The following is a 20,200-nucleotide window of genomic DNA, read 5'->3' on the forward strand; positions in this document are numbered from 1 at the left end:
AACAAAAATAAGGAACAAAACTTTAAAAGTATAAACAAAGTGATATTAGGAGTAACCAAGCCTGGGTTTCCAGCCTTCTACTCCATTTTAAGTAGAATAAAGGTTTTATCTTAGTAAGACATTAGTGCCTCTTCAAAAAGAAGAGCTCATCTGAAATCATACAAATGTGATACAACTGTCTAGCACTAAAAAGTAATTCTCTTTCAATGGCAAAACACGCATAAAATAAATACTTGTCCCCCTCAAAGTCTCTTAATACTTATCTAGAAAAGGAAGGTGGTGGTCTTAAAATGACAGGAAAAAATAACACTTGCCACACAGATCTTTATTCTTCCACTCTTTATTTTAAATCAAAGAAGAAACAGCATTCTTAGAATCTAAACAAGCTAAAGGGAGATTATAGTGCTTACACTGGGATCTTTACAAGTAAATAATTTTACTTCCTTTGCTTAATGTATTGGCAAAGAGAAGAGACACAGCATGGTATCATAAGTAGGGCATAATCTGACTGTGTGTGCAGAGCTGATGGGGCAAGTCATGTGAGGCTCTAAATGAGTTTCTCACCAGCTCTATACTTGAGCAATTCCAAAGAGGTTAGGGCCACGTTTATTGAAACATTTGTAAGAACAAATTAATATTCGAAGAGGTACCAGCTTTAGATTTCTGCTTATCTTCCAGTTCTAAAAGGTAAAAATTAAAGATAAAATTAAAACGGTACTCAGTAAGTATTTTTGAATAAAGTAAATATTAACTTTCTCAGACATTTCACAACATTAATTTCTAAAGGACATACTATTCTATTTATGCTTGATTTGCTCTTTTCCCACACACAAACAAATTAGCTAAGAAAGGCATATTCAAAACTAAACAATGAGGTGCCTGGGTGGCTCAGTCAGTTGAGCATCTGACTCTTGGTTTCAGCTCAGGTTATGATCTCAGGGTCCTGGGATTCAGCCCCACATCAGGTTCAGCACGGAGTCTGCTTGAGATTCTCTCCCTCCCTTTTCCTCTGCCCCTCCCCCCACTCTCTCTAAAATAAATAAATAAATTTTTTAAAAAACAAATTCAAATGATAAAGGATTATCTACGCTTTTATCCAAATATATTATTATACTGTCTAACCATAATGTGTTTGGAATGAAGGTAAAGAACAATTCAGAATCCACACAAACCTGATTTCCGTCCTACAGGGATGTTAAATTGATCGATTTGCACACAATTATTGAACAACCCCCCCCCCCAATGGATATCTAGGTTTGGCCTGTCGAGTATCCACTTCCCATGGAAATTAATAATCTTTGCTATCTATAATTTTCATTATGATCTCTATTGCCTGGATTTCAGACAATTTGTTGAATATGTGACTTAGGTTTTTGTACTTCAAATCTCTGTTTTTCATTCTCAATGCACAAAATAGGCAGTCAAAAACCCTATTATCCAGCTTAGTATACATGTCTTGACCACTAATGCTGGAAACAATGACAACTTCAAAAGCTCACCATTTGTATGTTTTATAAACAATTTCTGAAGTCAACATAGTTCTCAGTGAAAGACTCCAAAACAGTCACACAACTAGTAGTTAAACCAGTTGACAATGCTACATACTTTTATCATGAGCCCACTGGGCTGTCATCATCAAAATCCACAGTGAGAGGTTTCGTTACTGTTTTATTCGCTCTTCCACAAAATAACTGTGAGGGCCCATTTAAAGGTTCAAGGTACCTAAGCACAGTTATTAATCCATCCTTGAGAGAGTAATAACCTTTCAACCTTGGTGTTAAATCAGTGGGGAAGTCAAAGTCATATGTCATATCACCTTCACATCCACCTCCAACCATGACTATGAAGTACTCAGATGACATATGGCACTATCTAATGATAAAATATTTGGGATGAAGGTGGAAAATGGTACAGAATCTCTACAAATCCGACTTTATCCCTAAAAGGTTTAGTTGACTAATCAGCAAACATTTACTGAAATCTCCAATCAGCATCTTATTCATGCCTGTCAGCATCTATTCCCCATTCTGCTGGCACAAAAGCCCATCTTTTCCTTTTGGGAAACGCCCTTCACTGATTTCAGTGTATATGTTATAAAAGAGAGAGGATAACTGATCCCACTCTCTGGCTCAAGACTTAGGCATGTAACTCAAGTCTGGCACATAACCCAAGACAGTCCAAAAAAGCCAATGAACATCAGCCCTAGGGCTTTCCCTGGATCTACGAAGAGAGGGAAGCTCTCCCTCTGTTGCCAGAAGGCAAAGTGTAGGGTGCAATGAGTGCAAAACCAAGACAAAGGAAAGCAGAGACAATACACATAAAAGGACAGATTGCAGATGATAAATTTGGGTTACCTGATCCAGCATGACTAAATATTCAGCCAGATCCATTCCTAGGCTTTCTTAATACTTAATAGTTAGTTAGTGCATAAATTGGGCTTAATTTGCAGCCAAAAGTCCTGACAAATTATAAGCAACCTAAAACCTGAACCATGTTAAGCAAAGTGCCAAGGATACAAAGATATAGAACAAATAATCTCTGCCTCGAAGAATCTTTTCAGTATCTAGTTGGAAAGCTAATAAATAAACACAAATAATAACTAGAAACATAAGGCTCAACATCATGACAGGTTCTATATTAGTTCAGAGAAGGGAGACACCACTGTAGGCTGCATGGTAAGCAAGATTTTACAGTATAAGAAAACGGTGAGCTGGGTTTTGAAGGATGACTAGGTTGTGACTGTCTGGAAAGGACATGAAAGGACATTCAGAAAGAGTCAGCTGTGAGAGCTCAGGAATGTGCATACTGCATTGGGGAAACAATACTGTATAAACAATAAATAGACCATAAAATGTTAAACCATGGACTATCAATAATAAATGAATATATTGGAGGAGGGGCAATGTGGTGGAAGAGTAGGGTCCCCAAGTCACCTGTCCCCACCAAATTACCTAGAAAACCTTCAAATCATCCTGAAAATCTACGAATTCGGCCTGAGATTTAAAGAGAGACCAGCTGGAACGCTACAGTGAGAAGAGTTCGTGCTTCTATCAGGCAGAAAGATGGGGAAAAAGAGATAAAGACACAAAAGGCCTCCACGGGGGAGGGGCCCGCGAGGAGCCGGGCTGAGGCCAGGGCGAGTGCCCCCAGGACAGGAGAGCCCCGTCCCGGAGGAGCAGGAGCTGCACCAACCTTCCAGGGTGGAAAGGGGCCCGCAGGGAGTTAGAGCAGGACCCAGGAGGGCGGGGATGCCCTTGGGCTCCCTGGGACACTAACAGGCACCTGCACCCCGGGAGAGTGCGCCGAGCTCCCTAAGGGCTGCAGCGCGCACGGCGGGACCCGGAGCAGCTCGGAGGGGCTCGGGCGGCGGCTCCGCGGAGGGGGCTGCGGGGCGGGAGCGAATCCAACAGCGCAGGCCCCGGAGCACTGAGCGCCGGGACACAGCCCAGGATCCGGCCTCCCCCAGGACAGGCAGAGGCCGGGAGGGCCCAGGACAGCAAGGACGCCCCTGCCCCGAGCTGAGCAGATCAGCGGCCCGCCCCAGAGCCTCCAGGCCCTGCAGACGGAGAGCCCTGGAGTTACTGCGGGGGCTGACTCCAGGGCTGCAGAGCTGGCCCCGCCACTGCGGTTGCTCCTCCTGGGGCCTCACGGGGTGAACAACCCCCACTGAGCCCTGCACCAGGCAGGGGCAGAGCAGCTCCCCCAAGTGCTAACAACTGAGAATCAGCACAGCAGGCCCCTCCCCCAGAAGACCAGCAAGACACACAAGTTCCAGGGGAAGTCAAGGGACTTAAAGTATACAGAATCAGAAGATACTCCCCCGTGTTGTTTTTTTTTGTTGTTGTTTTGTTTTGTTTTTTTACTTTTTGATTTCTGTTTGCTTCCCCCCCTTTATTTTCGTTTTTTTTTTCTGTTTTTCTTCTCTTTTTTCCCTTTTTTTCTTCTTTCTCTTTTTTCTTTTTCTCTTTTCTTTCCTTCTCTCTCTTTTTCTCCTTTTCCCAATACAATTTGTTTTTGGCCACTCTGCACTGAGCAAAATGACTAGAAGGAAAACCTCACCTCAAAAGAAAGAATCAGAAACAGTCCTCTCTCCCATAGAGTTACAAAATCTGGATTACAATTCAATGTCAGAAAGCCAATTCAGAAGCACTATTATACAGCTACTGGTGGCTCTAGAAAAAAGCATAAAGGACTCAAGAGACTTCATGACTGCAGAATTTAGATCTAATCAGGCAGAAATTAAAAATCAATTAAATGAGATGCAATCCAAGCTAGAAGTCCTAACGACGAGGCTCAACGAGGTGGAAGAACGAGTGAGTGACATAGAAGACAAGTTGATGGCAAAGAGGGAAACTGAGGAAAAAAGAGACAGACAATTAAGAGACCATGAAGACAGATTAAGGGAAATAAACGACAGCCTGAGGAAGAAAAACCTACGTTTAATTGGGGTTCCCGAGGGAGCTGAAAGGGACAGAGGGCCAGAATATGTATTTGAACAAATCCTAGCTGAAAACTTTCCTAAACTGGGAAGGGAAACAGGCATTCATATCCAGGAAATAGATCCCCCCCCTAAAATCAATAAAAACCGTTCAACACCTCGACATTTAATAGTGAAGCTTGCAAATTCCAAAGATAAGGAGAAGATCCTTAAAGCAGCAAGAGAAAAAAAGTCCCTGACTTTTATGGGGAGGAGTATTAGGGTAACATCAGACCTCTCCACAGAGACCTGGCAGGCCAAAAAGGGCTGGCAGGATATATTCAGGGTCCTAAATGAGAAGAACATGCAACCAAGAATACTTTATCCAGCAAGGCTCTCATTCAAAATGGAAGGAGAGATAAAGAGCTTCCAAGACAGGCAGGAACTGAAAGAATATGTGACCTCCAAACCAGCTCTACAAGAAATTTTAAGGGGGACTCTTAAAATTCCCCTTTAAGAAGAAGTTCAGTGGAACAATCCACAAAAACAAGGACTGAATAGATATGATGACACTAAACTCATATCTCTCAATAGTAACTCTGAACGTGAATGGGCTTAATGACCCCATCAAAAGGTGCAGGGTTTCAGACTGGATAAAAAAGCAGGACCCATCTATTTGCTGTCTACAAGAGACTCATTTTAGACAGAAGGACACCTACAACCTGAAAATAAAAGGTTGGAGAACCATTTACCATTCAAATGGCCCTCAAAAGAAAGCAGGGGTAGCCATCCTCATATCAGATAAATTAAAATTTACCCCGAAGACTATAGTGAGAGATGAAGAGGTATACTATATCATACTCAAAGGATCTATCCAACAAGAGGACTTAACAATCCACAATATATATGCCCCGAATGTGGGAGCTGCCAAATATTTAAACCAATTAATAACCAAACTGAAGAAATACTTAGATAATAATACACTTATAGTTGGTGACTTCAATCTAGCTCTTTCTACCCTCGATAGGTCTTCTAAGCACAACATCTCCAAAGAAACGAGAGCTTTAAATGATACACTGGACCAGATGGATTTCACAGATATCTACAGAAATTTACATCCAAACTCAACTGAATACACATTCTTCTCAAGTGCACATGGAACTTTCTCCAGAATAGACCACATACTGGGTCACAAATCGGATCTGAACCGATACCAAAAGATTGGGATAGTGCCCAGTATATTCTCAGACCATAATGCCTTGAAATTAGAACTTAATCACAACAAGAAGTTTGGAAGGACCACAAACACGTGGAGGTTAAGGACCATCCTGCTAAAAGATGAAAAGGTCAACCAGGAAATTAAGGAAGAATTAAAAAGATTCATGGAAACTAATGAGAATGAAGATACAACCATTCAAAATCTTTGGGATGCAGCAAAAGCAGTCCTGAGGGGGAAATACATCACAATACAAGCATCCCTTCAAAAACTGGAAAGAACTCAAATACAAAAGCTCACCTTACACATAAAGGAACTAGAGAAAAAGCAGCAAATGGACCCCACCCCCAGCAGAACAAGAGAGTTAATTAAAATTCGAGCAGAACTAAATGAAATCGAGACCAAAAGAACTGTGGAACAGATCAATAGAACCAGGAGTTGGTTCTTTGAAAGAATTAATAAGATAGATAAACCATTAGCCAACCTTATTAAAAAGAGAAGACTCAAATTAATAAAATCATGAATGAGAAAGGAGAGATCACTACCAACACCAAGGAAATACAAACGATTTTAAAAACATATTATGAACAGCTCTACGCCAATAAATTAGGCAATCTAGAAGAAATGGACGCATTCCTGGAAAGCCACAAACTACCAAAACTGGAGCAGGAAGAAATAGAAAACCTGAACAGGCCAATAACCAGGGAGGAAATTGAAGCAGTCATCAAAAACCTCCCACGACACAAGAGTCCAGGGCCAGATGGCTTCCCAAGGGAATTCTATCAAACGTTTAAAGAAGAAATCATACCTATTCTACTAAAGCTGTTTGGAAAGATAGAAAGAGATGGAGTACTTCCAAATTCGTTCTATGAGGTCAGCAGCATCACCTTAATTTCGAAACCAGACAAAGACCCCACCAAAAAGGAGAATTACAGACCTATATCCCTGATGAACATGGATGCAAAAATTCTCAACAAGATACTAGCCAATAGGATCCAACAACACATTAAGAAAATTATTCACCATGACCAAGTAGGATTTATCCCCGGGACACAAGGCTGGTTCAACACTCGCAAAACAATCAATGTGATTCATCATATCAGCAAGAGAAAAACCAAGAACTATATGATCCTCTCATTAGATGCAGAGAAAGCATTTGACAAAATACAGCATCCATTCCTGATCAAAACTTTTCAGAGTGTAGGGATGGAGGGAACATTCCTCGACATCTTAAAAGCCATCTACGAAAAGCCCACAGCAAATATCATTCTCAATGGGGAAGCACTGGGAGCCTTTCCCCTAAGATCAGGAACAAGACAGGGATGTCCACTCTCACCACTGCTATTCAACATAGTACTGGAAGTCCTCGCTTCAGCAATCAGACAACAAAAAGACATTAAAGGCATTCAAATTGGCAAAGAAGAAGTCAAACTCTCCCTCTTCGCCGATGACATGATACTCTACATAGAAAACCCAAAAGATTCCACCCCAAGATTGCTAGAACTCATACAGCAATTTGGTAGCGTGGCAGGATACAAAATCAATGCCCAGAAATCAATGGCATTTCTATACACTAACAATGAGACTGAAGAAAGAGAAATTAAGGAGTCAATCCCATTTACAATTGCACCCAAAAGCATAAGATACCTAGGAATAAACCACCAAAGAGGTAAAAGATCTATACCCTAAAAACTATAGAACACTTCTGAAAGAAATTGAGGAAGACACAAAGAGATGGAAAAATATTCCATGCTCATGGATTGGAAGAATTAATATTGTGAAAATGTCAATGTTACCCAGGGCAATTTACACGTTTAATGCAATCCCTATCAAAATACCATGGACTTTCTTCAGAGAGTTAGAACAAATTATTTTAAGATTTGTGTGGAATCAGAAAAGACCCCGAATAGCCAGGGGAATTTTAAAAAAGAAAACCATAGCTGGGGGCATCACAATGCCAGATTTCAGGTTGTACTACAAAGCTGTGGTCATCAAGACAGTGTGGTCCTGGCACAAAAACAGACACAAAGATCAATGGAACAGAATAGGGAACCCAGAAGTGGACCCTGAACTTTATGGTCAACTAATAGTCAATAAAGGAGGAAAGACTATCCATTGGAAGAAAGACAGTCTCTTCAATAAATGGTGTTGGGAAAATTGGACATCCACATGCAGAAGAATGAAACTGGACCACTCTCTTTCACCATACACAAAGATAAACTCAAAATGGATGAGAGATCTAAATGTGAGACAAGATTCCATCAAAATCCTAGAGGAGAACACAGGCCACACCCTTTTTGAACTTGGCCACAGTAACTTCTTGCAAGATACATCCACGAAGGCAAAAGAAACAAAAGCAAAAATGAACTATTGGGACTTCATCAAGATAAGAAGCTTTTGCACAGCAAAGGATACAGTCAACAAAACTAAAAGACAACCTACAGAATGGGAGAAGATATTTGCAAATGACATATCAGATAAAGGGCTAGTTTCCAAAATCTATAAAGAACTTATTAAACTCAACACCAAAGAAACAAACAATCCAATCATGAAATGGGCAAAAGACATGAAGAGAAATCTCACGGAGGAAGACATAGACATGGCCAACATGCACATGAGAAAATGCTCTGCATCACTTGCCATCAGGGAAATACAAATCAAAACCACAATGAGATACCACCTCACACCAGTGAGAATGGGGAAAATTAACAACGCAGGAAACAACAAATGTTGGAGAGGATGCGGAGAAAAGGGAACCCTCTTACACTGTTGGTGGGAATGTGAACTGGTGCAGCCACTCTGGAAAACTGTGTGGAGGTTCCTCAGGGAGTTAAAAATAGACCTGCCCTACGACCCAGCAATTGCACTGTTGGGGATTTACCCCAAAGATTCAGATGCCATGAAACACCGGGATACCTGCACCCCGATGTTTCTAGCAGCAATGTCCACAATAGCCAAACTGTAGAAGGAGCCTCGGTGTCCATCGAAAGATGAATGGATAAAGAAGATGTGGTTTATGTATACAATGGAATATTACTCAGCAATTAGAAACGACAAATACCCACCATTTGCTTCAACGTGGATGGAACTGGAGGGTATTATGCTGAGTGCAGTAAGTCAATCGGAGAAGGACAGTGTATGTTCTCATTCATTTGGGGAATATGAATAATAGTGAATGGGAATATAAAGGAAGGGAGAAGAAATGTGTGGGAAATATCAGGAAGGGAGACATAACATAAAGACTCCTAACTCTGGGAAACGAACTAGGGGGGGTGGAAGGGGAGGAGGGCGGGGGGTGAGGGTGAATGGGTGATGGGCACTGAGGGGGACACTTGACTGGATGAGCACTGGGTGTTATTCTGTATGTTGGTAAATTGAACACCAATAAAAATTAATTTATTAAAAAAAATAAATAAATGAATATATTAGTCCAGGGGTAAGAAACATTCATAAAGTTTTCCAACGATACACACATTATGTACCGTATTTTAAATCTATACAGGATCATAGTGATTCATTAGATTATAATGGCTAAGTGTTGAAATTGTGCTCAAAAGCTAAATGTGTTTTTTCCCCTTTGCATCTCATCCAATCAGCTACCCCTGCTAACTACTGTAGCACATTTCGTCTAGAACTGCGGGCTATCAAAATAAACCATGCTAATACACTTCACTTAGTGCTCTTTGAGAAACTAGAACAAAGAGTAGAGCCATGAACCAAGAGGAGGTTACAGAAAGAAAGACAAACGTAAACCAAGGAAACAAGCGGGGCCATAGTTAATCTGGTTTGCTTTGTCCTGTTTCTCTGGGGTAAAAAGTTTACAATAGAAACTATTGAAGATATTTTCTATTTCCACTGTGGTTTTAGCCATTTCCCTTGTGTCATTAAGAAACTCTATGGGTAGGGTTTGAGTTGGCTCTTGTTGCAGGCAGGAATGCAAAGTGTATCCCTCTTTCCCCTTTTTGGGGGTATCAGTTAATTAGAATAAAATATTTTGTTTCGCTTTTTAGGAGCTTATTTTACCAAGGACCATTATCAGTTTTGTACTGACTATGAAACTTTGCTTGTAATTATTCTATAACTTAATAATTACTATTTCTGATATTTATCAGGGCTATGAATTGTTTCCTGGAAATTTTACTAAGAAAAATGAACCCAACATAATTCCTTGGGAACATATTTTTCCATCTAGAGTCACTGGACTCAGGAATGTTTTCATAAAAAATGAAAGTCTCAAATACCTGACCTGTTGATATCCATTTAAATTTGTATGCCCATTTGCAAAGATGTGGATGGAACTAGGACATATTATACTAAGTGAAATTAATCAATCAGAGGAAGACAATTATCATATGATCTCACTCTTATGTGGAATTTAAGAAACAGAATGGAGGATCATAGGAGAAGAAAAGAAAAAATAAAACAAGATGAAATCAGAGAGGGAGACAAACCATAAGAGACTTTAATCATAGGAAACAAACAAACATAGGAAGGTCACTGGAGGGTAGGGGGATGGGAATAGGGTAACTGGGTGATGGACATTAAGGAGGGCACGTAATGTAATGAGTGCTCAGTATTATTTAAGACTGAAGAATCAATGACCTCTACCTCTGAAACAAATAAGACATTATATGTTAATTAATTGAATTTAAATTTTTAAAAAGAAAAAATTAAAAATTAAAAAATGAATTTCTACGCCTATTTGTGCATCGTCACAATGATTTCTACCAGTACGACACCTGTCTGACAAGAGCACGTTACAAAGGAATAATGACACACCCTCTTACCGAGGACCTCTCTTCACAAACCTCAATTAACATGACTTCAAGACTATGTGGAAGATAATTACTGCTTTGGTGGTTGTTTACAGATAGAAACTGAAACATCTGAAAGCTCCTTTTTGTCAAGCTGAAGTTAGAAAAGGAAAAGGAATTGGTCTATGATTAGACATGCTTTTATTCTGAAATATCTTTGTAGCAAAAAGCTTTAAAATGTGAAAAGCTATACTACAGTCTAATTTTTCACCCTTTACTATTTATACTGAAATGCATTATTTCCTAAGGCAAATGAATATATGATTACATCCTCTCCCTATTTTAGGAAAAAAGGAGTTTTGCACTTTAAGTTTAAAAGCATATATTTACTAAGTTTTATATTTTTTGAATGGTGGAATTAAGAGATTTAAAAAAAATCATTCAACTCATGCCTTATCAGTGACAATCATTGTCATCTTTTAAACTAAGAAATTTTTTTAAATTATCAAAATGCATATTTATATCACAGAATGAAGTAAAGCTTTGAATGAGGTTTCAGTATTACATGAAACACAAAGCATAAGAAAAGAGTAAGATAGTTTCCTGTTTTCTTCGGAAAAGTATCATAGTAGGCAGAATAATGTCCCCACCCCCTCACTGCCACCACCACCCCCCACCCCGCAAAGATGTTCATGTCCTAATCCCTGGCACCTGTGAATATGTATGTTACCTTATGCAGAAAGGTGCATTACAGGTGTGATTAATATAAGGACCGTGAGAGGTCCATAATTATTCTGTATTATCTAGATGGACCCAATTTCATCACAATGATTGTTAAAAGTGGAAGAGGAGAGGAGAGGAGAGGAGAGGAGAGGAGAGGAGAGGAGAGGAGAGGAGGGGGGGGGAGGGGAGGGGAGGGGAGGGGAGGGGAGGGGAGGGGAGGGGAGGGGAGGGGAGAAGAGAAAATCCAAGTGATGTGTATGAGAAAGACCAGATCTGTCAATGTGACTTTGAGGACAGAGGAAGGCGCCATGAGCCAAGGAATGTCAGTGGCCTCTAAAAGCTGGAAAGAACAAGAAAATGGATCCTCCTCTAGAGCCTCCAGAAAGCAATGTAGCCCTGCTGACCCCTTCATTTTAGCTCAGTGAGACTCATGACCTACTGAACCTTCTGACCTACTGAACTGTAACATCATAAATTTTCATTAAGACACCAGATTTGCAGCAATTTGTTACAGCACCAATGGGAAACTGATACCGGTATCATGTTCCAAATTAGCAGGACCATGAAAAGCATGACTCTGACAGCCCCTTGGACACTCTGAAGCTAGAAGAGGCTTTGATCTAATCCCTTCATTGCCCAGATAAGAGATTAGTCCAGAAGCAGTGAGAAGGAAGGTCCTTTACCTTAAGCCTCAGAGTTCAAGCAAGAGACAGGATAAAAACCTAAGTTCATTAAACTCTTACTCAGTGTTAGTCAGAATATTCCTCCCAGCTTCTTTCACCAAAGTAGAATTTTGATTACAGTTTACGAAGCGTGCAGAGCTCTCTGAAAGAATGAACAGTTGTTGGAAAGTGCACACATTTTCAGATAATGCACAGAAGTATGGCGCTTTGCTGTATGATCTCCAACTCCCTAAACATATTCTCTTGAATCATCCACACAACACTTGAAACTCGGTATGTCTGCGATAAAACTTGGGGTCTTGCCTCCCAAATCAGCTCCCTCTGGGGTTTTCTGGTCTTCTCCCTCATGCCCTTCGGCAGTTTCCCACAGCCAATCAACAAAGTTCCATCATCCTTCCTTCCCCACGGAGGTTCCTTTCCTTGCATTCTAATGCTACACCTTACACCCACGCTAGGCAACCACTGAAAGGTCTCTTCAGCTTCCCTTCTCTTCAACCTCCTGCACTCTCCTGCCAAATGATTCCTTCTAAAATACATCTTTCTTTATATCATTGGCTTGTCCCTGCACATTCAGTAGGACTCCATTTCCAAATGGGATCAAGTTCAAACTCCATATTCTATCCTTTGACAGGTTCATAGAATTTGACCTCATTTTTAAAATAATCTTTCTTTCTCCCATTCCCAACCACGAACCAACTTAATTGACTCACTGCCCTATGAACAAGATTCATTTTCCTCCATATCGTTCTCTTCCAAAATATCCCCTCTGCTTCCTTCTCCATGTATCGGAACTCTACCTATGTCAAGGCCTCGCAGCATCTTTCTGGGCAGTCTCCAGGCCGGACAACTTATACAATGATCTCATCTTCTTCTTTGATGCACTAAAGCTCTTATCACTCATTTAACATTTAGTTTTTATTAATAGCGTCTTTTTCATCTTTAGGATTTTAAACTCTTAGATTTTAAACCATTTGGGACCAACTAGGCCCCCTACTTATTTGCACTGTGCTTAGCATCCAGAGTTTCCTGCTGAAAGCGGGATGTCAAATATTTATGGAGTGACTGAAAATAATTTTAAAAACCCAAGGTGAACATTCAGAATGACAACTCCTCCACACCAGCAGTGATAAAAGCCAGCAGTGAGCACGACCCTAAAGTTAACTGTTCCATCTAAGTGGAGCCACACATTCAGATTTACCCAGGACAGTCCTGGTTTCCTGCTGGCTCTCCAGCTTATTAGTAATGTTCACTTTCACTCTCAAAGGCATCTTGACTTAAGTCATACATTATATGGTCATTCCACCTGTATAGGGCACTTTGGACTGTGGTAATAGCAGAAACAAGAAAGAAAATCCTGCTCAGATTCCAGCCGCCTATCCGGCTAAGCAGCATTCTCTCCTCTATGGAGTGATCCTGCTCTCCAACACCATCTCTGGATCATCAGTGTCCTCTTTATTTCATGTGGGAAGTTCAAACATTTTGGCGATGTACAGCTTCAGATAAATGTACTGAAGTTGAAAGTAATTTGAGACTCTTTAGAAGAAAAAACAAGCACAGATATTGAACACAACTGTGACTCTACCCAGCAGTTTAAGAACAAGAGAGTTTTCTAAAGAGAAAATTCAATGAGTTCCCATAGGAGAAGAAGTAATCAAGACACAGTGCATGAGTTCATTTATACTATAATTGTTTTTGCTATTTTCTGAATAAAATAATAAGGAACATTCACACCATTTCAATTTTTCTGAACAATAAATACATATTACTTTCACGACTGTTTAGAATTAGAAATGTGATGCCTTCTGATCCTCTTCGTGCCTAATGTACATTAAATTGACTAACCAGTGCATAAATGTTTTAAAACCTACATTCATTTTCACAGTTGGCTGGTTGGAATGATCAGTTTCATAAATGAATGTCAGTGGTATCTAAACAGTAATAACTTTTTACTGCAAAGTAAGATTTTGCTCTATAAGTAATGAGTAAAATTATTAAATGTAATCTTATATTATGTTTCATTACTGGCAGCTTGTCATAAAAAAGGAATTAAGGTTGCAAATTTTCATTTATTTTCATAGAGTAGATCAGCATTTTCACTCATTTGTAGTGAAACCTACTCAATCTAATCTCTTTTGAGGGTAGTTTTAATTACATTACATCATTCAATACAGGGTTGAGAGTTCACTTTCCAAACTGTTCCCTCCCTAAACTCTTCAACTTTAAAGGTATCTGGGGAAACGTTAAGTTCAACTAACGTAACTATACAAAATGAAAACTATCAAATGCATATCTAGGGTCCAGGATCACTCTCCAGTGTTTGGAAAGGATTTTATGAGACTATATAGGTTACCTCTAAGTCACTAGTTCAAATATGGCCCAAGCTGGTAGTAACTAAAAAGGATTAAGTTTTGTTGCTATTTCAAAGATTTATATCACTAGGAGTTAATACTTAAATATCAATTATGCTGAAATTATTGACAATTCTATCATTGCTAAGGACTCGCCAAACTCAGATGGCACAAGCTGTAACATTTGGAAAAAGACAAAAGCATCTGGATGAATCATGGTAAAGATTAATATCTGATATTTGAGCGAAACTTTTCAACTACTTTTCCAGTCCTCATCTCACCACTTCATAAGTACCTCCTAATTTCACATTCACCTGAATAAAAGCAATTACAATTTGATATTTGGTTGTTTCTAGTTGTTTTATGTCAAGAATAAAGACCCATTTGTCATCAAGTGCTTCCCCCTTCAACTGTGCTTTCAGATGGCAAACTCCGGCAGAGAAAGAACATTCTGTAAAGCACAACAGAGCAACCAGACGTTGGCATTATCAAATGGGCTCTCCCTTCATGATAAAGTATTTACTCTAAAGGTCAGCATTCTCCAAGTTTCGTTCCTGAAAAGATAATTAAGATATTAAATTTTTTTAATAGAAAGAGAGGCTTCTAGGCAAACTAGTTTTTGTATAATGTCTTTCTACTCAAGCGGAAAAGCAACACAAATTCCTAAAGATATAGGAAAGCAATTATTTACCAACATAGTTAATCTGATTATCATCCCCATGTACTTTGTGTACATTTTCACTCTAGAAACAGGGAACTGAACAACCTCATGAAAATAACATGCTTCAAAAAATATATATAGCATGCTTCAATTGTCAAGTACCTGGTAATGTACATTCTGTTCTGAATTTTCTTTACACAATTTTTAAATATCCTTAGATTTGGCATAATTTATAAATTCATACTATATATTTATTCTAATTCCATTTTTACATACTTTTTTAATTAACACAAACTTACTAAATGTTACTTGTTTAATTTTTTTCAATTATTTTAATAAAGTTAGGATCAGTGGTTTCAAAGCAAAACAATTTTTCTTTTCAAATTTTTTCTTCTCACAATTCCCCAACACTCCAATGTCTTTTGCCTATCAACTTAACTAGGCATATAATTCTAGATTTTGAGTTATTTTTTTCTTAGTGCTTTGAAGATATCATTTTTTCTTGCATTTGCTTTCAGTCCATTGTCATTTCTTTGTACATGATCTATTTTATTAAAGAATTATCTTTAGCTCTTAATAGCTCCTCTGGCATAATACAGTTTTACCTAAATGTGTCTAGAGATGGATTTGTTCTTTTTTATTCTACTTGGCACCCAATGTGCTTTTTCAATGTGAGGGATCATGTCTTTCTACAATAACTGAATATTTTCTGCTATTTTCAAGTATTCACATACAAGTCTCTGATTTGTTTTAACCATTATGGGTTTTTTTTTTGTTTTCATTTTTAAATTTTATTTATTCATGAGAAACACAGAGAGAGAGAGAGAGAGAGAGAGAGAAACACAGGCAGAGGGAGAAGCAGGCTCCATGCAGGAAGCCCGATGCAGGACTCGATCCCGGAACTCCAGGATCATGCCCTGGGCCGAAGACAGGCGCCAAATCGCTGAGCCACCCAGGGATCCCCTAACCATTATGTTTTTAACCCATACTATATTCTTATGCCATCCTGTGCTGTTTTTAAAATGCGCTCAGACATATTTGATAAAAAGGTATTCTTATTTCCCTTTTAATTTTTAAAATGACATTATGTAGATACCAAATATCTTTATTCTACTATTCCTTCTTCCATCCTTATTGTTTCTTCAGTAATGACCAATATTAACATGCATGAGTGCGTGTGTGTGTGTGCATCTGTATAAAATCATGTAGGAAAACTGTTCCCTTCATCTGGCCTATCAGTGGTTCTATGTTCCACTTCAGAAGTCAACAGAGGAAAAGCCTCATCTCTCTTCCACCTGACAATCTCTCAAATATAGAAGGCAGCTGTTATGAATAACTATATAACCATCAAGCAATGAATTTATTTGCACTTTCTTTTGTGCTTCAAAAAAATGCATATGCTATATAAGTACAAGGGATGAATGCTGGTGTCCTTCCAAAATTCACGTGTTAGTCCTCATAACTAATGCATGATTTTAGGAGATGAGGCCTTTGGGAGGCCATTAGATAAGGAGGACAGAGCACTCGTGATTGGGATTAGTGCCCTTAGAAGAGACCCCACAGAACTCCTTAGCATCTTTCAACATGTGAGAATACAGTGTGTGATGCAAAAGAGGACCCTCACCCAACCATGCTGGCACCTTGATCTTTGACTTCTAGTCTCCAGAACTTTAAGAAATAAATTTCTGTCATTTATAAGCCATTCAGTCTGTGGTATTTCATTATAGTAGCCTGAACAGAGATATCACCTAAATAGCTGCTTGGTCTGTCTGCAATGCCATAGTATGAGTATATAACACCTTTATTATAATCCTTATAACACTATATTTTAATAACTAGTCTGTGATTTCCTCAATGGCATGGACTGTCTTATTCATGTTTGGATCCTAAGAGGCTAGTACAGTACCTTGCACATAGTAAGCACCCACTAAAGGTAACTGAAGAAAAAAATCAAATCATACTGTAAGTGGGAAAGTACCATCACTATCCATTTTCTAGCTGTTTAAAAATTTTCATATCTGCTCTTTTGGGCTTACGCAATCCCTTAAGGTGAAGAAAAAGATGAGGCTCATTATGTGGTAACGAAATTCTAGCTCTATTAATTCCTTAAAGTAGGCAGTGCATAATCAAAACATTAAAAACCCTTCCTGGGGATCCCTGGGTGGCGCAGCAGTTTGGCGCCTGCCTTTGGCCCAGGGCGCGATCCTGGAGACCCGGGATCGAATCCCATATCAGGCTCCCGGTGCATGGAGCCTGCTTCTCCCTCCGCCTGTGTCTCTGCCTCTCTCTCTCTCTCTGTGACTATCATAAATAAATAATTTAAAAAAATTTTAAAAAAAAACCCTTCCTGAATTAGCACACAAAACAGACTAATTTAAAGTTTCATCATCTACTAGCTCTTTCTGCATCTACAATCCAGCACCTATATCCCCAAGCTCAAAATCTTTCCTCAAGCCTTCTTCACCCTCTAGGAAACATCCTATTGCTACTCTCCTACCTTTATCCTATACATTTCCTGGAGATTAGTCAAGACTTGTAGACTTAACTTCTGTGTTCCCATTCACTTTCTGATCAATGCAATCTGTTTCCCATTCAATGACATTTAATGAAGGATACCATCTCCCTCTCCCTATTCTCCAGCCCAGTTTTTTTCTCCTCAGCTCTGAATCTCTCAACTTAGCACCTTTAACCAACTCATGCTTAAGCCCATAGTAGAGTAAAGGAACAGCCAAATTATCTCAGAGAATAGTGTGGTAGAAAAGGACTGGCAGGACAAAGGGACTCCAGGGTCAGAACTAGAAGGGACAGGGCACAGAAGAGATAAGCAGAGGTCAGTGGGAAGTGGGCAACTCAGCAGACACCATCATGAAGATAGGAAAACATCTGAGGTCTTGACAGGATGACCATATAGCTCAGAGGATGCCCACATAGGACATTACTCAAGAGTTCCAAAAGTGGGATTATATAGGAAGAAAGGGAGGAGAAGGAAATCTTGAATGATCAAGATTGTATCTTAAACTATGACCAAAAACATGCTAAAATTACCACACTTGGAATTAACTAAAATAAGTTTTTCAATAGAATGAGGGCCCAATCAAGGATAAGTTCAGCAGAAGAAAAAGTAAGAAAACCCTATTTCTCACACATCTGTGTTAAAAGCTAGAAAATCTGTGCTCGCACTACCTGGTTTTGGCCCTCTGCTTCCCTGACTATATTTTCTCATTCCCCTTCGCTGACTCCTGCTTTTGTTCACCACTTTGATATTATCATCCTCAAGGGTTCTGTCCTCTGACCTTCTCACCTCACCACATAAGTCCCCTTGAGCAAACTTCATTCCCCTGGCTTCAAGTATCTCATATAAACAATCTTTAAATTCCCTTCACCAGCTCCAACCTCTCTTTGTAAAAAAGTAAAAACTGTCATCTTGCTACTCCATTGTTTCAACAACTGTAGGTAGGTGTTATGGGCTGAAACATGTCCTCCAGAAATTCATATGTTCAAATCTTAACCCCCCAGTACCTCCAAATGTGACTATATTTGGAAATACGGTCCTTAAGTGGTAATTATGTTAAAATGATGTCATTATGGTGAGCTGTAATTCAATGTGACTGTGTGCTCATAAGAGGGGGAAACTTGAACACATACATGTGTAAAAGGAAGATTAGGTGAAGACACGGAGAAGATGGCCATCTATGAGCCAAGGAGAGAAGCCACAAAAGAAACCAAGCCTTCTGACACCTTGGTCTCATAATTCTAGCTTCGAGAACAGAAAATAAATTTCTGTTATTTAAGCCCCTCAGTCTGTGGCACTTTGTGATGACAGCTGTAACAAACCAATATAGTTGCTTTCAAAATTAAGTTCAAATTTCACTCACAAGAGCCATCCTGATCTCACACTTGAGTCTCTCTCTAACCTCGTCTCTCATACCTCAGGCTCTCTGAGTTCCCCACATTTGTTGTGTAACTTACCTGCATAACACTAACTTTGCACAGGCACTGCCATCACCAAGAATACTTGTCCACTGGTTCTTTATTCTAATACCTCCCTATCACTCAAAGCACATTTACAAGCAATGCTTATTAAAATAATTTTAACATGTATTATGTATTGAAGTACAAAGCATAATCACTGTGCTAGACCCCAAGGATAGAGAATATCCCTATTTAAACAGATGACTTCTCATAGCATCCTGGGCACTCTTCCATCACTTTATTTAAACAAGAACATTCTTTCTTATCTAAAGGCCTTAACTTTTTAGAAAAAATCTATGCTATGAAGTATCTACTATGTACTACCTTTTTTTTTTTTTGGAAAAAAAAACTTCTCCAATATTTGGAAAATTCTCCAATTTTTTAAAGATTTTATTTATTTATTCATTATAGACATAGAGAGAGAGAGAGAGATAGGCAGAGACACAGGCAGAGGGAGAAGCAGGCTTCATGCCAAGAGCCTGACGCAGAACTCGATCCCAGGATTCCAGGATCATGCCCTGGACCAAAGGCAGGAGCTAAACCGCTGAGCCACCCAGGGATCCCCTACTATGTACTACCTTTATGAAGCACCTAGGTGCTAAGTACCATCTAGGCAGTACTTCATGTATCATTCATCTCAGCCCTGTGAGATATGTACTATTACTGTTATTAAAATTTTACAAATGGAGGTTTAGCCTCAAAGAGGAAAATAAGATGACACAGGTGGTTAAGTGGCAGGGCTGGTCATCAAGCCTAATTTATCAGATTCCAATCATCTTATTATCCTGCTTCCTTTGGAACATGTAAGCTCCTGGAAGGCTGGAGCTCTATATTCCCAGCCCTTGGTAAAGTACCTGATACATAGTATGAAAAAAAAATCATGAATTTGAGTAGATAAAAAAATTATGACAGAATAAGGCTCTTTAACATGAACACCATGAATTCAGTTGAAGCAAATGAGAAATAACTGGGTTGAAAGACACAGGAAAGATGGTCCACCATGTCTGGTTAAAAGCAAGGAATCACATATGTGGGTTTCCTCTGCAGAGCCTCTACTCAGCAGCTTCAGTGAACTGGGCCAAAGTACTTTGCTCCTCTGCAAGTTGGATTTATCACTGGTGTCATGAGGTTATTTTGCACATTAATTGAGTATGCCAGGGCAACACACTTGGTTAGCATGATATCAGACACAGTACCAAATAAACATTGGATGTGGTCGCCATCATTAGGTTGCAACTTCTCTACTTGAAATGAGATGAGCACCTCATCAGAGGATTTTAAGAAAAAAATCTATAAGAGCAAGAACATCTTCCCCAAGAAAGATAAAATATATTCACTGGGAAAAAATGAACAATGGCAACTTCTCCAAGGTGTTCATGTCATGACCAGTGAAAAGCAGAGTGTTTTGACAACATTTACCAAGTAC

The 20,200-nt window shown here is 39.2% G+C and overlaps 1 protein-coding gene across 2 annotated transcripts in view; it reads right to left on the reverse strand.

Moving 5' to 3' along the window:
• Positions 1-569: 569 nt before the first annotated feature.
• Positions 570-20,200, reverse strand: part of LRRC69 (leucine rich repeat containing 69) — a 91,313-nt gene continuing 71,682 nt past the window's right edge. For both annotated transcript variants that reach the window (XM_026014921.1, XM_026014916.1), the window contains one exon: positions 570-680. In XM_026014921.1, the coding sequence (XP_025870706.1) occupies positions 570-680 (111 nt within the window). The remainder of the gene's footprint in view (positions 681-20,200) is intronic.

Source organism: Vulpes vulpes, chromosome 13 (genome assembly GCF_048418805.1).
Source record: "Vulpes vulpes isolate BD-2025 chromosome 13, VulVul3, whole genome shotgun sequence".
Taxonomy (NCBI): Eukaryota; Metazoa; Chordata; class Mammalia; order Carnivora; family Canidae; genus Vulpes; species Vulpes vulpes.